The sequence below is a fragment of the Callithrix jacchus genome, chromosome X (assembly GCF_049354715.1).
Source record: "Callithrix jacchus isolate 240 chromosome X, calJac240_pri, whole genome shotgun sequence".
In the NCBI taxonomy this organism is placed as follows: Eukaryota; Metazoa; Chordata; class Mammalia; order Primates; family Cebidae; genus Callithrix; species Callithrix jacchus.
In genome coordinates, this window is record NC_133524.1 from 113924465 (window position 1) to 113939485 (window position 15021).

Here is a 15021-nt window from a genome sequence, read left to right on the forward strand (position 1 = left end):
AAAACTCACATATTTTTCACCTTTTGGGAGAAATCATTCTGCCCCCATGTCTAAAATAGACACAAACATTTATTAAATACCTCAGAGTCACCATAATGCACAGTATATGTTTCAACTGTACATACAGCAATGTTCTCAAATAATATCTGTCATTCATCACTCTTGCTTGCCCCTTGCTCCCCACTGCCCTGGTTAATATGTTTTGACATAGAACACAGAAGTTGCTGAGAGAAAAGTGGCTCTTTTCTTTATGCTGCAATACATACACCAAGAGAAAAGTTATTTACCTTTCAGGCAGATGGACTCAAACATCAGTGTGCATAAGAATCACATGAGATGATTATTTAAAATACAGGTATCTGGAGGTGGGGCCAGTACTCTGCATTCTGAAGAAGTACTACAGCTGATTATCACCCCAGGTCTACTAAACTATTAGAGAAACACTGCTTTAAAGTCAAGGTTGCTAACTGCTGCTGAAGATCCCTTAGCCTATAGTAGGATTGTTTTCTTTCCCAGTCCCTTGGCCTTCCTTAGCATATAAGCATTAGCTGCTCAGGGCCAGTTGTCATAGCAAACTGCACAGCCATTTTCTTGCCCTCCCACACTCCAGATCCTTGTAGGTCTAGGAGCATCTGAAAGTAAGGTCTCCAGCTGGCAGACAGATAGGCGCAGAAGCAGACAGACAGATGCAAAGTGGGAAACTGTGAGGTACAACAATTAGAAAACAAATTATCTTGATTGTGTAAAGAGATTAAAAATTTTAAAACTTGTTTCAAACTTTTTCCATGAGGAAGAATGCAGAAGAGGACAGAGCTAGGCATCTGTGGTCCAACTGTAGCTGTGTCCCTGATTAGCTTTCTGACCTCCAGTGTTATCTTCCCCCAACTGTAAAATAGGGAAAATGCTGTTTTCCTTGCCCATCTCACAGTGTTGTCACGAACACCAAATGAATTTATGTTTGTGAAAGCATGTTGGAAAATGTAAGGTACAATACAATGATGTGTGGTATTTTTAACAGCATGATTTACGTATTTTTCCTAATAAACACAATGCCCTAGACATTACTGTAACTATACTTGATAACTGAATGTCTTCTAGTATTCTCAGAGTCTTTCATGAAAACAAATTCACATTGAGAAAAAAGGTGAGGAAAAATGCAGACCCCTGGACATACCCCGAGGTTGATTTTTTGAATATATCCTTGAAATCGGCTTGTTTTAATGACAATTGCCTCCGTCTCCTGAAAGTGGAGTGCAAAAAGAAATCTGGTTAATTGTGGTTTTACTGTATTTAGTTCAAGTTTTTTAAAGCATAATCCAAAATTAATAAACCATAGTTATAAATCCTGAACAGTTAAAACCACACAGAACAATTTTAAACTATGTAAATTAACTTTTTAAAATCCTTAATGAGAAAGCCATAAGATCCTATTTGTTTTTAGAAGCTCTCTTAATGTCTTAGAAAGTCTGGGATAAAGATTGGCATTAAGTATAACAATTATTGGCAGTTGATCTAAAAGACTAAACTAGCCAAATTTGGACACAAGGAGACACTTTTCCAGTAAATATATACTTGCCCCTTGGAATAATTTGTCATTTTGTAGCTTTTTAAGCCTAAAGGTCAATTCTTTGCTGATATACTTCTTTGCCATAAAAACCTAAAAGCAAATGACACATATTATAAGCTTTCAGAGAACAGATGGCTAATGTTCCTCTAGGTTCATTTACTACCATTCTTTTTATTTTCATACTGCTTGTAATTAATAAAAACATATAAATAGATATACTGTCTCCTAACCAGAAGATTTGGTTTTTGTTAAGTTCTGTCATTTATCTAGCTCATTTGGGCTAATACAGAAAGCAATGTTGGATAGGGATACTTCTCGTACTGTCTTAGGGATGCAGTTTTAAAAATAGAGGCTACTACAGAAGCACTGCAGTATATGCTGTTGACACTCAACTCTCTTAAAAAATTAAAGTAGGCTGGCAGATGTATGATGAGCTCTAATACAAATTTCATTTATTTCCATTTATTTCATTTATGTTGTTATCAGCATATAGAAAGTAAACATTAGTTTATTTTGAAGAAAACATGAGCTCAGGTTGTCTTGGATTTTTTCTGGGTCATCTCATAAGCATTATTGCATTATTAATTTCATAACTATATCAAAGTCATAGTTTAAAGGTATCTTTAGAAAGACCTTGACAAAGACCTTATCCAAAATGCGATACTAAATCTAATAACTTCCTATGAAAAAAGGTAGGTAAAAAATATTTTATTTCTTTTTTGGAATGATAAATTCAAAACAGCATCTCCTTAATGACAGTACTATTTGAAAGTATACTTCTAAAATGCTGTACACATAAACATTATTGTTGAATGATAAAAAGCTACAATAGGTCAAATTCATATTTATCATGTTTTACAATTAAGCCTTACCAAAAAAAATTATATTATTTCTTTGCTTAAAAATGCATCAAAATGTCTTTAAATACAGCTTATTTTATATTCCTATTAATATTATTTCCTTTCTTTGTGCATTTAAAAAGAATCTGGTATGCCACCTTCTGGCAACTGAGTGAAATTATGTATTTCTACATAAGTCACTATTCTTTATTTTAACTTTTAAAATATATGCATATATAGATATTTCATACCTGCATTACATTTAAGCTATATAAATAAATCTATAATACAGTATGAAGTAAAATAAAATTTCCTTAGAAATCTTATTCAAAATCAAGCTTTGTACATGCTTCCTATGCTTTTTGCATGGTTACCAATATGTCTCCTGAATTCTACAATACATCTAAAATTGATTTTTGTATACCGCTTCACAACCACTTATGGAAATAACAGGCTTGCTATTTTCATGAATAAATAACAGCAGTAAATAAAGGAAAATAAAGGTCTCTTACCAATAAGCCCATTTTTCTCTTAAGGTTTGAACTCTCATCATTTGTCATGTTCTTGTGGATCCCTCTCTCATCAAATTCTCTGGAGTTTTAAAGTTAAGAGCTGTGATGCACAGCTAGGCTCTGCTACATAGTAGCGCACCCCAGTGCATCGGCCTGGTATAACACTTCAATTGTAGCTCCCAATAGCAGAAACAGGCTTTATATATTTAAAAAAAAAAAAAAAAAAAAAACTATATGCACTGCACACCTTCCCTTGATAGGAAATTGTAGTCAGTGTAGTTGAACTATTTATATTTCATATCTAAACAACTGACCAGATATGAAAATGAGAAGCACATACATCTTGAGCTTACTTCTGGTAAACTAAACAGGAACCAAGTGTTCATCTTTGGAGCAAAGGTGGAGTGAGACAAATTTTAACACAAGGAAGTCTGACTTAGGAAAACAAAAAGATGTTTACCTTAAAGTAGCCTTATTTTTTTAAGGGTCACTATCTTGCTATTTGTTATATTATCTTAATTTTTTATTATCTTTAATTATTCCCCCTCTCTTGCACGTAGTAGCCAGTCCTATCTTTTTTTCTTTATCTATCTCCCAGGAATCTACCCCATACTGTTTTTTTAAACAAATGAGCTACTTCAAAAAATACATATAACTCATCTCCTTGCATTGCCCATGTTCAACCTGTCAATCCCATTGCATCTAGATCGCTCTTTTAAAATAAAACTACATGTGATGTAAACGATCAATGAATGTTTTTTTCAGTAAGAATGTATTTATTGAATTTGCTACCTGCGGGTGATGTGGTTGTAAAGGTGAACCAGACACAATCCCTAGCCCTCAGGAAGTTCATAAACTGAGTGAAGGAAACAGGCATGTATTCCGACAATACAAAATACGGTGTAGAAACTTTAGTGATATAAGCCTAGCATTCTACAGTAACAGAGGAAAAACAAAAATTCCATTGCAACTGAAGCTGAAAAATGAAGCATACATCAAGTGAACTCTACAAGGAATAGCCTGTGCAAAGATAGAAACATGTGAAGGAGTATAACATGTTGGAGGGATCAGCAAATTCTTCGATATGACTGGAAAGAGTTCAATATTACTGAAAAGTGGGTACATACTGTTGAGTGGAGTAGATTTTAAGGTATGCAGAAACCACATCACAGAAGACCATGCATGCCAGAAAACAGGTTTGGATTTTATCCTGTGGACTATGAGAAACAATCTGTTGAATGAGTAGATCAATCAAATAATGAAGTAACAAAGGCTAGCACTAAGAACTCAGAACATACTGGCCAACCTACTCTTCCAGTTTACTGTAGTAAATCATAATACCAACTTCCAGTTCTGTATCTCACAAGCTTTCTTTGTTCTTTCTCACCTTTGCTCCAGAGGTCCTTCTTGCATGAAATCTCTTCCCCACTCAGCTTTCCTGAACTCAACCCATTATTCCAGATCCAGCTCAAGTTCCTTTTTGTTTCTGTGATATCTTCCATGGTAATTTGAGTCTATGGTTTTAAAAATATTCTTTCATTACAGGAACCAGAAACCAGGCATTCTTGCTAATGTTTAGCACTCAATGTTCAAAAAATCTTTTTGATCTTTTGCCCACAAAATAAAAGAAGATGGTGAGAAAATCATACTAAGGCAAAGGTCAGAGCCTCAGGATAAGTAAGCAGGTCCCTGAAAGCCCACCTTCCCAGACTTCATAGTGCACACTAATCTTAGTAACTTCCTTCACCACTCCGAGCCTGAAAAGGAACAAACATGAAATGTAAAGAGAGATGAATCTGTGTTGGGCAGCAACTCTAAATAACTATACAACATTGCTGGCTGTATACCTCACAATCCTGGTTTAAAAATTCCAGGGAATTGATGAGAAAGGGATACCAATAGAAAAGTTGAATGATGGAGCTGTGACCTTTGGAAAAATAGAGCTGTAAGTGGAGAGAAATTATGATTGTGCTTTATTATTCATAGTAAACCAAGATAATTCACCCAAAGATCCATATAATAAAAGGAATTCATGAATATCTCAAAAAGAGGTGAGTGGGCGAGTATAGGTGCTTGAATATAGAAGGTTCAGAATCTCCAAGGGCGAGCTTTAAGAGGAGGAAATCTAAGTGTGAGAAAGGGGTGTTTTAAAAAGGATTATAATGTCAGCTGGGAGATTAGGATAAGAAACTCTCAGAGAATCATGTCCTTGGGTGTAAATATTTAGTATTCTCTCTCTGTGGAACCACATCCCATTATGCTCAGTGTCAAATACTCAGTAAGTACTCAAGCTTTCGTTGATTTTGGCACTTAGCATTCAGCTTTGTGTTATCCTTTTTATGTGTGCACAATCTCTTAGATTTATGCAATGATGCAAAAACCATGGTGCTTTCTTTTATGTAGACAATAAAAGTCTTTCCATCTTAGTCAACCATTTTATGTTAAAATGGATTAAAAGATTCTGCCAATAATTTCAAAAAGTAGTTAACACTTAAAAATATTCTCTCAATGACTTAAAGAATTCCCAGATAAAAGCTGTCTACACCTTCCTTCTTTTTTATTAAGTGAAAAAACTGACCAGTTGCCTTTCCACTAACTTATAAGGAATAAAAAGCAAATACAAAATACAAGGAGAATGTGAGTTGGTGAATATGCCACATTTTCCAAGTAATCTTCATAAAAGGGCAGTACTTGGGGGATATTAAAATGATTTTTATCAACAGCATCTTCAGAAGAATGTTTTTAAACTGGGTATCAATGGAACTATAGATTTTAAAACAAATAGAAAATATGCCAGACCATTTCCTCATTTCGTTTTGTAGAAAACAGACCAATTGACAGATTATTTCCTTTAGGCCTGGTAGAAAAATCTCAACAACCATTTTATATTATATTTTGACTATAATAGGTATTTTATCCAAATTCACATAACTAGTTCATCTCTAAGTTGCAAAAGCAGAAAAGGGCAGGGGTAACTACCTCTTGGAAGTCCACAAGTGTCATAATATTAGTGATTATGATGACAGGGTCAATATTAGTCCAGTATAAATAATTCAGTTACATTACACTTAAAATACCATTGTGTTATCACATCCACAGCAGTACTCTTTCCCTTTCTTCTGATGTATGTAAGATGGCTCAGGGCAGGATGAGTTAAGTGGTTTATAGAGTTTTCTGTCCTGCTGAAATATCCATAGTGATAGATTTTGAGAATCATTGGTCTAAAGAAGTTTTAGCCAGGGGAATTTATATTGGAAGCAATTGCTCATACTCCTGCTCATATTTCAAGTGATTTATCAAATTTCAGTAGATTACCACTAAATCTGATGGGGGAGATGGGGGTCAAAGGAAGTAAAATGAATGGAAATGTCATTTGCTGCTACTAATAACTGCTGCCTGCATTGTCACTGAATTAGTAAAGATGGCAAAGAAGGCAGAAGACCAAAGTCTCATAACCTCCCAATCCTAACTGAATGAATCAGAACCATCTTATATATTTCTAAAATGGAACAAAACTCAGGTCCTACCACCATATTGAACCAGAAATGATAGGCAGTAACTCATTAGTGATTCAAACTACTTAATAGGTATGAATTATTCAATATTGACTATGAAATATGCCAACTTATATTTTACACACCTAAATCTTAAATCAATTGCTATTTAATAAACTGAGAATTTGAAAGAGCCAAGATATATATGCCAGAAAACTAGGAAGTTTAAAATTTTATCATGTTAGTTTGGAAACATAGAAATAAGCTAAATGACATTTCAAAGACTAAAGGGCAGACATAGTGGATTAATGAGGAAGGAAGAATTATTTTCTGTCCTAATTTTCCTATCCAGATACTCCACAAAGTATTTTACTTGCTTTAAATGTCAGTTTAACCTCAGCCAGCAGAATTCCAAGTAAAAGTTTATTCCACCTCTTTATTTTTAAGAGTTTCATTTTCATTTTCAACCTGATCCTGAGGTAGGCAATGCAGGTATTAATATTCCCATTTTACTCATGAAGAAACAGAGTTGTTAAATCACTCGACTCAAGTGACATTGCCACTAAGAGAAGTAGAAAACAATAAGCCAGGTCTCCTGATACCTAATTTGGTGTTTATTAGTCACCTCTGTATTTTATTAATATTTATATCAATATTTATTTTATGGGGAAAACTACAAATATGACTCCTAAACACACTCCCTCCAAAAAAAAAAAAAAAAGGCCTTCACATACTAAAGTAAATGGCTGGAGGAGGGGAGAAGAAATAGTTAATGGAAGTTACAGGATACCTATATGACAAAAGTTACATAAATGATCAATCCATAACTATGCCAGAAATACCTTCCCAATGCTACTTCCACAGAACTCCCTTTCATCTAACAATTAGCAATTTCTTGGCATACATTTCAAACATCTCATACTTCTTCATGCTTCAGTGGCTTCACATCTGATTCCACTTGGAATTCTCTGCCCTTCTAGTCTATCAAGCAAACTTCTAGTCATGCTTAAGTGTTCAAGCAAACCTCCCTCAGTGAAACTTTCCCTCATATCCCTTAGAAGACGCAGGTAATGGGTTTGCTATCCTCCTGTGGTACTTTGAATATTATAGCTCCTGTCTCTTTGGGTTAAAACTGCTTCTATGTCTCCCTAGACTATAAGTTCCTGAGAACTCAGGTTGGACCTTCCTTATGCTTGTATTATACCTAACTCAGTGCCTGTCACATAGTAACCCAATTTTGGGAGGCAATTTTGGTGAAATCAAGCCAGCAGAGGTAGGTTCTTCCCTCCTCCATGCCTAACCACACTTTTCTGATGAGAATTAAATAAGAAATTATTAAAGGGCCTTTTCCTTCCAAAACTAAGATTTGAATCATAAGAAAACATAAAATGTTACAACTGCAAATAGTATACCTAAGTGGCTCCTCTTGATGTTTGCATGGCAGACCCTATGTGTGCCTGGCAGGGTGCCCAGCATAGTAGGTATATAACAACTTTTTGATAGATGAATGGGGATGCTGAGGGAAATGGATCAATAGGTGACTGCTGAACTGAACTGAGTAAGAAAAACAATTAGCTACCATAAGGAAGGGAAATGTCAGTAATCAGTTTTCTAAGTCAAGATAGGACTGGTAAAGCAAAGGAATGCATCTTATTAGTTTGTCATCACCTAGGCCAGGGAATATTGAAAAATGAAACAATATCTCCTAAAAGCAGTCATTTTTGTGAACTGGTAAATGAAAAGGACAAAAAGTATATTCTTTGGATTGTTAGATCCTATTAAATTACTGTTGCAACCAGTGATGATGAAAGAGTAAACCACAAAATCCAATTTTGACAATCACTGCTCCACTAGATGGAGCAAAAAATGAAATAGCAAATTCAACCAAGCAAGTCACTGCACATCACCAATACCTGGTAATGTAAATTGTATGCTGAGCAGTCAAGAGGAAAATACACAAATGACACACAAGAGGGCCTAATGCTAACAAGCCCTTCTAACATTCAAAATACAGAAAAATAAACATATTTGATTAAAGATCTATGAATCTTGTTCCAATGAGAGAATTATAATTAAGGCTTAAGGAAATGTCTCAAATCCCTTTCTCACCCCATTTTCTGGCTTCTCCTGTATTCAGACTGGTGGAACAGAAATATTCAGACTGGTGGATATTTGCATAATGAACAATATAAAGAATAAAAGATAATGGGATTCCCCAAAGGGAAGAGCTTATGTACAACATGGTTTAACATGCATAGGCTAAGGAGTGGGTGTGAAAGTTCCTGCAGCTCTGACAGCTAACTGATGCAGATTATTAACCAATATCTCCAGTGTGTTTTGGGGTATGTTTGGAAAGGCTGGAAATTTTCATTAAAAAGGAAACAAGTCTTATAAATGTGAGTTGTGTTTTGCTAACATTAGACTTGAATTTGGGGACACAGAAACATAATGTATAAGCCCTTACATGCTAGTTGGGAATACAAGTCATAAAAGCCTCTAGGAGCATTAATCCTGAAGGAAGATTGACTGAGGAGCCACAGAGAACAGACAGCCAGGGAGAGAGACAATAACAATTAAAGGTGAATGTCCAGAACCATGAAAAATGGTAACCAGAAATACGATTCTGCATAAACCAATCACAAGCCAAGAGTAAATATAATACTCCATCACTTCTAATTCAAAATTTAGAATTCATTAGGCCTCCTTTATTGCTTTTGTCATCTGAAGCTTTTATTCAAAAACCTTCCATGACTACTTACTTCTACGGATGTATTTATAGACTCTACTTTCAAGGTCCCCTCAACCCCAAGCCCCACCTTATCTATTCAACACTATTTCCCATTACAGGTAATCTCAGATTTGCACACAACTAAAAAACACAGTACCACCATACCCAGAACTGCTACAGAAGTCATTATTTAAAAAATTAAACAACTTGCAGCCTATAGTAAATCTGTGAAGAGGAATACACAAGAACAATTTGGGGGAGGGAGGTGAAGAAAGAAAAATTAGGCAAAGCTCTTGGCCAAAGCTTTCCCTGTCTCAAAATACCTTCTACAGTGAAACTCTCTCTCTGCCTCTCTCTCTCTTTCTCTCTCTCTGCAACCCTCACCCTCCTCCCACATTGTTTGCTCTGTACCAGTGCCAGAAATTCCAGCAATTACAGGTTCATTTGAGCTTACAAGAAGGCTGTTAAAATTATAATAAGTACAGCTGCCAGGATGAGGTGGCTATCAGCTATTCACACATTGGTGTGAATCAGTTTAGTCAAGTTTCTTCATATAGCAAAGAGCTGTTGCCCTGAGGGAATGAAGCAGGCTGGAGGTAAGAGAGAGCCTTTTAGAGCCCTAGCAACTTTGGGTGAGGTTCTGTTTCAAGGAAGTTAGCAGCATGGGGTGCCTTGAGGGATAGAGAAACTTTCTCTTAGAGATAGAGAAACTGAGATGTAAAAAAGGGTGCAGAAAGGATCATGGGAGAACAACAAAGCTCAATTTTCTCTATTACACTGTCTTCCAGCCCAGAATCCACCACACCTTTCCTGGTTCTCGAGCACTGTCCCTGGGATAGTTCACTATTAAGTAGGTTAAATACAACCTTTTGAGCTGGCTAGAAACCATGTATATTACGTGTCATGTCCAAACAAATGATTTCTAAATAAATCTTTAGAACACACCCTGCATATAGGTCATAATCTACTTGTACTTTTCAACATATACCTTCTCCCCATCAACACACACATACACCCTAATTAGACTGGTCTCTTCTCTGTTTTGTTAAGGTTGTGTTTGTTTGTTTTCTGTCACCATCCATTCAATTCATAAAACATCCCTTTTTCTTAGTAAATTGTGGCCACCCCTCTGTTCACACAAGTTCTGCCTATTCTTCAGTTCTAAATCAAGCTCTACCTTTTTGAAGTCTAATTTTATTACCCCCAGCATTCACAAATGCAATTTTCTTCCTACACTCTTGCAGCATTTACTATATAATGCTCATAGTTATTTATCCTTAGGCGTGTTCAACTTAGCTTCCCAAATGAAGACCATAAACTAGCTTTCTACAGGCAGAGGCCATTCAGTTATCCACCCAAACATTTAATAAGCATCTACTTTGTACCTGGGGCTGTGTTTAAGGTGGAAGTTCAAAGCTTAGTAAACCCAGTTTCCCACCTTCAAGGTGGTCACAACCCAGGGAACATCAGGTACAGTCACAGTACTATATGAGCTGTGCTATAAATGAGATATATTCCAAAGAATATATGTGCACATGGAAAGCCCCAAGTGGACTAGCACAGAGGATCAGGGAAAGTTTCACAGAGGTGACATCTGAGCTGAGTATTTCAGAATAAGCAAGAGTATGTCAGGCAGTCAAGTGAGACAGAGGGGATGGTCAGGAGAGAGGGTGAGGGTGCAAGACTAGTTAAGACACAATTGCAATTGTGACAACATAAAATCTTAAACAAAGGCAGTGGTAGTGGGTGACATTCAAAAAGACTTTTAGGAGATAAAATTGACAGCATTTACTGACTGGAGATGATGATAATGGCTAACATTTATTTGATCACTTAACATGTGCTAAGAAGTGTTATAAATGGTAAACCCATTCAATCATTTAACTAATTTAATCCTTACTTTAAGCCTTATAATGCAGTTACTGTTAATATCCCCATTTTACAGAAGACAAATTGAATACATAGGAAAATCAAATGACATGACTAATATCACTTGAAAGGTTATACAATGTGTAAATATTGGAACCGGAACTTGAACCCAGGCAGCCTAGCTCCAGAGCATACATTCTCAAGCCCTCTACTACTCTACCTTTAAATGGGAGACTGTTAGGGAGAGAGGAAGCCCAGAGGACTGCCAAGTTACTGAGAGAGAAAAAGGTAGAGGCAAAAAGGACCACAGTACATGAAACTTGAATACATTATCTGTTGCATTTATTAAGTAATTTTGCGCCCTGTTCCTAATTTCAAAAGCAAATTTTGCTCTAAAATGGTTTCCCACCAATTCCCATTAATATTCCCAATGCCAATATTAAGTTGAGGTTTTCTTTGCACTTGCATATAGAGTCTAGTTTAACTTCCCCCTGTGTATCCTAGCATCTTCCTTCCTCCCTCCCTCTCTTCCATCTTTCTTCCCTTCTTTCCTTCCCCTTTTTAGTGACAGGGTTTGTTCTGTCACCAAGGCTGGAGTGCAGTTATGTGATTATGGCTCACTGCAGCCTCAAACTCCTGGGCTCAAGTGATCCTCTCAACTCAGTCTCCTGAGTAGCTGAGGTTACAGGTGCTTGCCACAATATCCACTATTTATTTTATTTTTTTTAGAGATGGGGTCTCACTATGTTTCCCAGGCTGGTCTTGAACTCCAGGTCTCAAGCAATCCCCCATCCTTGGTTTCCCAAAGTGCTAGCATTACAAGCATGAGGCACTATACCCAGCAGCCTATTCTAACATTTTCTTGTTTGGTAATCAAACCAAACAGGTACCTGGTCTTAGCCTCGGTCTGCTTGTCGTCTGCTTTCTCACTGGGTACATTCAGCTTCTCCTTGAGTTATTTATAGATTTGGCTTATAACCTTTAGGCTGAAAGTTTTTCCTAAGGCAAAAGTCACATCTCATTCAACTTTGATAAACAGCAACTGGTGTCCAATATGTACTCACTAAAAATTGGCCAGGCTCATGCCTGTGGCTCATGCCTGTAATCCCAACACTTTATGAAGCTTAAGTGGGAAGAGGTCAAGACTAGCCTGGACAACATAGTGAGACTTTGTACAAAATTTTTTTAAACAATAGGCAAAGAGAGTGGTACACACCTGTGAGGGAGTCTGAGGTGAGAGGATCACCTGAGTCTTAGAGTTCAAGCCTGCAATGAGCTATGATGGTGCCACTGTACTCCAGCCTGGGCAACAGAGCAAGACTCTGTCTCTTAAACAATAATAATTATAATAATAAAATTAAAATTAAAATTAATTGGCTCGAATGTAGAATAAAATGTCTCTTTGAAGTTGCCATTTCTCATTCATTTTTGAATTGCCTTCATTTGTCCTATCAGTGCCATCTTTCTTATTTACTTTTTCTTTAAAACTTGCATTTATCTTTAAAGGAAAACTTATTACTGCGAATAGGAAATTATTATAATTTCTCATAAAAGAAGGCAACTGTGAAAATACTTACCTCCTCCTGTAATAGGAAATGCTTATACACAACCTAACATTATCCTATTCCCCATACAATGTCACACATACCATACTACTGGGTTAGGTTTGTTTTACATACTGAGGTGAAATCCACATAAGATAAAACTAGTGATTTCTTAAATGTTTTATTTTACTTTAAGTTTCGGGATACATGTGCAGAACGTGCAGGTTTGTTATATAGGTATACTTGTGCCATGGTGGTTTGCTACACCTATCAAGTAAACAATTCAGTGGCATTTAGTGCATTCAGAATGTTGCACAACTACCTCCTTCTATATTGTTGCAAAATATTTTCATCAGCCCCAAAATAAAACCCATATCCATTAAGCAGTTGCTCCCCATTCTCTTTTTTCTGCCCCCAGCCTCTGGATCTACATTCTGTCACTCTGGTTCATCTATTTAGTATTTCACATAAATTGAATCATCTAGTATCTAACCCTTTGTGCTTAGCTCCTTTCACTAACATAATATTTTGGAGGCTCATCCACTATATAGTATATCAGTACTTCTAACATACTATACTATATGGCTGAGTATTCCACTATATGTAGATACCACAATTTATTTATCCATCCATCAGTTAATGAATATTTGAGCTCTTTCCACGTTTTGGCTTTTGTAAATAGTTCCTCCCTGTGAATGGGTGTACATTTGTTTGAGTATTAATTTTCAATTTGGGGGGATAATACCTAGGAGTTTCTGAATTTATGGGTAATATGAAAACTGTGCTTAATTTTTTAAGGAACTCCTCAGGTAGATTTTGTACAGCACACTTTGTGTTTCAAAGAAGCACAGGATTGAAAGGTTTCACATACATTTGTGTCTCTACACATTTAACATACAAGGAAAGAGGTTCGTTCTCATCATACTTACGAAAATACAAATTTCAAATACTTCCATCAAATTAGTGTGATAGTTCTTTTCTGTGCAGTGGGTCCTTCTGTAACAGTAGCAGACAATTCAGACAATTTACTAAATTTGGTCTTCAAGTCTGTCTAAAGATACTAGCTTCATAAAAAAGAAAAAAAAAGATTTCCCTCACAGTCTGCACCTTTACATTTTAAAAATTCAATTTTTCTCCAATGATCCATGCTGACCTCAACAACAAAACAAAAAAAGAACACAGGACTGATTCTAATTCGCCATAATATATGCTATAAATACTCTGTATATGTAAATACTACTACTTTTTTGGGAGTAGAATATTGCTGTATCTATGAAAAGAATGCAGCAATATGTTCTTGGACATGCCTGAACACTGCACCAGTAATTCATTTGGTCTGAGTGAAGTGCTGTTACCTGAATAGCCTTAGCTTCAGCAATAATGTCTATGAAATGACAAATACAATATACCAGATTTTTTTTCCTAATCAGAGTTAAAATAAGTAACAAATCTATTCAAGTTGTGTTAGTCTGTCTATTTACAGGGGTACATATACCACCAGTAGCATGCACATAATACTTCAGAAAACACTGATCAAATCATAGCTATTAAAAAAAGCTATATGTGCTATGTTCACATATTTTATTTGCCAAAGAAACAGGATGTTTCCATCTCATCTGCAAAAAGATAAAGTATGGATTCATCACAAAGCATTTAAAACTAAAGAAGGGTTCCTAATAAACCTGAAGACTCATCCCTCTTGACTTTCTAAGGTAAAGGATTAAGCGTCTTTGGTGGGCATCTCGTAGAATCCAAGCTGTAAAGACAAGTGCTTTCGGGAAGACTCATAGTTGCTTGCACTTTGCATCATCTTCCACTGGGAGATGCACTCGTCCTGTGATTTGACAGGATACTTTGCATTCAAAGACTAACCACCTCTAATTTAAATAGTATGCTACATTTTTTTGTAGAGTATGCCATCTCCTAGAATGTTTTAAGCCCACTGCCACACTCTCTTATGGAAAAAAAAGACATTGAGTCATCCATTTTTAACCAAAACATTTCCCTTTTTCAATATAGAGATTATTATATAATCTATTCTAGTTCTCAGGTGAGAAGTATTTAACCATCTTTTCAAATGTAGGTATCCATTAATAAATATAAAAATAGAAAATACCTGAAAAGCAACATAAAAATATAATTTTCTATCTGTACATTTTACTGCCATTGAGTTTCAAACATAACTGGAGGTAGGTTTCAATTAAAAAGAATGAACAAAAATCTGTCTTCAAGCAAAATATTTTGAAATCAAAGACATAATAAAATAATGTAAGAATATAAGGATGATTGTAAAGATTCAATATGAGAATACATGTAAAGTTTGTATCACAAGGCTCATCTATGCCACAATCATTTAACAAATTGCAGCTAAGGTCCTTCAAGGTCAGATGGTTCTCCTTGGAAATAATCCATGATTCCTCAGGCCACAATTAAATTCTTATTGTCAGGGCTCCTGTATCCTCATTTTT

The 15021-nt window shown here is 35.8% G+C and overlaps 1 protein-coding gene across 17 annotated transcripts in view; it reads right to left on the reverse strand.

Annotated features, from left to right (window-relative positions):
- KLHL13 (kelch like family member 13) overlaps positions 1–15021 on the reverse strand; it is a 191155-nt gene that overhangs the window by 72026 nt on the left and 104108 nt on the right. For 5 of the 17 annotated variants that reach the window (XM_054251527.2, XM_035289788.3, XM_035289786.3 and 2 more), the window contains one exon: positions 1175–1240. The exons of 5 other annotated variants lie outside the window; for them this stretch is intronic. Coding sequence is in view for 7 of the 12 variants with exons in the window: in XM_035289788.3 (XP_035145679.1) it covers positions 1175–1240 (66 nt within the window). In the remaining 5 variants the exon portion in view is untranslated. Of the gene's footprint in view, positions 1–287; positions 427–1174; positions 1241–2918; positions 3000–4305; positions 4433–13482; positions 13550–15021 lie in introns of those variants that run through there. 7 more of the 17 variants (XM_078362534.1, XM_078362535.1, XM_078362537.1 and 4 more) reach the window with 5 other exon arrangements.